At 45.1% G+C, this 2,347-nt stretch overlaps 1 protein-coding gene across 2 annotated transcripts in view; it reads left to right on the top strand.

Annotated features, from left to right (window-relative positions):
* Positions 1-6: 6 nt before the first annotated feature.
* Positions 7-2,347, top strand: part of EED (embryonic ectoderm development) — a 37,048-nt gene continuing 34,707 nt past the window's right edge. For both annotated transcript variants that reach the window (XM_006144925.2, XM_014586445.1), the window contains exon 1: positions 7-264. In XM_006144925.2, coding sequence (XP_006144987.1) covers positions 151-264 — 114 coding nt within the window. In that variant the 5' untranslated portion in view covers positions 7-150. The remainder of the gene's footprint in view (positions 265-2,347) is intronic.

The following is a 2,347-nucleotide window of genomic DNA, read 5'->3' as shown; positions in this document are numbered from 1 at the left end:
CCGCGGCGGCTGGGCGCGATTTGCGACAGTGGGGGGAGCGGTGGCGGCGGCAGTGGCAACTTTGCGGCAAGCTCGGGCCGGGCTTGCTTGACGGCGGTGTGGCGGAGGCCCCCGCCGAGGCGGCAGGAACCTGGAGGGAGGCGGAGGAATATGTCTGAGAGGGAAGTGTCGACAGCGCCGGCGGGAACAGACATGCCTGCGGCCAAGAAGCAGAAGCTGAGCAGCGACGAGAACAGCAACCCGGACCTCTCTGGAGACGAGAATGTGAGTGCAGTCCCTCGCAGTTCCTGGTCTCTAGAGTGGAAGTTTTAAGTTCTTTTAAAACTCGGCGCGGGGTCAGGCGGGCGCGTGGGGGGAGGGGGAGGTGTCACCCTCAGCTCTGGAAAACGCGGGCGTACAGAAAATCGAACTGGTCTCTCTGGGCATTTCGAGCTGGGGCCGAGAGCAGGCAGAAACTTGGCGGAGAAGAGTGGTTTAAGTACCTGTGTAGATCTCAGAGATCTCTTAGAGCCATTTGCTTGGGATGGGGAAAAGTTTGGGCCTTTGGGGGAGTTTTAGTCTCCTCAGTGCGGAACTGAGATTCCAGTAATTTAAAAAGCAAGTTAGAGTTTTTTCCTACGGAAGTTGAAAGAAGAGGACAAGAGTCTGCTCGAGACTCTTAAAAGAATTTAGGGGCTGTAACACTCTTAGATCCATATAGAAGCTTCAGGACGCAGAACAGTTTTCGACTGACGGGGTTGGATTGACTGTTAAAGGGGGTTTCGTGTTTGCTTCTGTCCTGCCTGGGGAGGTGGGATGTCCCCTGAGTGTCGCCTTTCCTGTGGGAGCAGAATTGAGAGAGTCGAAGCAGACTTGGAAGGGGGAAATCACTTTGGAGGAAGAAATGAGGGAATAGTTTCTCCTTTCAAAATTTTTACGCAAAGAACGACCTAAAAAATTTTAGGCTACAGTGGTAAAACATGTATTTAGGTGCGAGCGCGTGGCTTCCGCGAGCGTAAGATATTTTATAAACAGATTTTTTAAAGCTTTGGAATGGTAATGATAAGCATCTGGTTCTAACAGTTGACCCTGTGTGTGTGTGTGTGTGTGTGTGTGTGTGTGTGTGTGTGTGTTTTAACCGAATGTGTTTCAAGTTATTTGCCAACAATAACCGAATGAACATTTAATAACTTTCCGTTTTATACTTTTAGGTTGATATCTCTTAGGAAAGTCAACTAAATGTCTTAATAGTTCCTGTGTGTCTCCAGAATGTGAACTCCCTTCTCATGATACATGGGGAGAACTTTGAAAAAATTTTTAGAGGCTTTAGTGTGTTTTAACGGTGGTGTAAGTTCTTCATTTTCTTAACTTGACTGGTTTTAGGAATAAATCTTACAAGCATAGTTTCTGATATGTACACCATAAACATTGACTGAAACATACATACCACATGGTGTCATGACCAAATTTTCACTGAAGAGACAGGGAAGTTTTCATTTTGCAGAAAGAAGAAAGGTATTTGGGGGATTGTCGATTTGTGGGGTCTTGGACCCGAAATTTCAAGTTTGGGGTTAAGTGTTATTCTAAATCTCTCCCCCCTCATTTGTGCTCACTAATCACGCTATAAACTGGGCCTCACATTTTTTTTGACACATTTCATTCCAGCCTATGGAGACTTAATATTTCTGTATTTTGTTAAATTTCTTTAGGCAGATTAGATTGGAAATTAAGAACACAGACATTGGGTCCAAATATTGAGTTAGAATCTCTACTCTATATACTGTTTGCTTGCCCTTAAGGAGGAATGTACGTAGTTGCCACAATTTCATTTCTTTTCTTTTTTTTTTTTTTTTGGTGATAGTGAGAGGGAAATAATCCTGGAAAAGGTCTTGTCATACCAAGACCCCTTTTCCCCAGCCCGCTAGCTCCTTAGGATTCTGGATTAGGGTGTGCATGGCTGGTGTGTTTCCAGGCCCATCTGGGTTCACAACTGTAGTCGCCATATAAGTATTATAGTTCCCAGCCTAGCAGAGCACTCTTCTTTATGGCTGGGCTAGTTTCTTATCTTAAAAATGAGGATAGTGGACCAGCAGGTGGTGTGGTGGTTAAGGCAGCTGAGATCCAATAGGACCAACTCTGAAGTTACCTGAGACTCAGAAGTTAGAGTCTAAAAAGGCAGCTTGAAAATCATGCTGTGCATGCTCACACTTCCCAGGAGAATGGAAGAGAAGGGATTGCAGCAGGCCATACTGGGGTGATTTCTCACTTTCCCTCTCTCTGTTTCCTGGATTCACCTTATAGCAAAAACTTAAAAAAAAAAAAAAAAAAAAAAAGGAGGGGGAGAAAAAACAATATTTAACACATGGGG

This window comes from Tupaia chinensis, unplaced genomic scaffold, assembly GCF_000334495.1.
Source record: "Tupaia chinensis unplaced genomic scaffold, TupChi_1.0 Scaffold000139_1, whole genome shotgun sequence".
NCBI lineage: Eukaryota > Metazoa > Chordata > Mammalia > Scandentia > Tupaiidae > Tupaia > Tupaia belangeri.
Note: the sequence above shows the minus strand (reverse complement) of the source record. Positions and strands in the feature narration are given on the sequence as shown.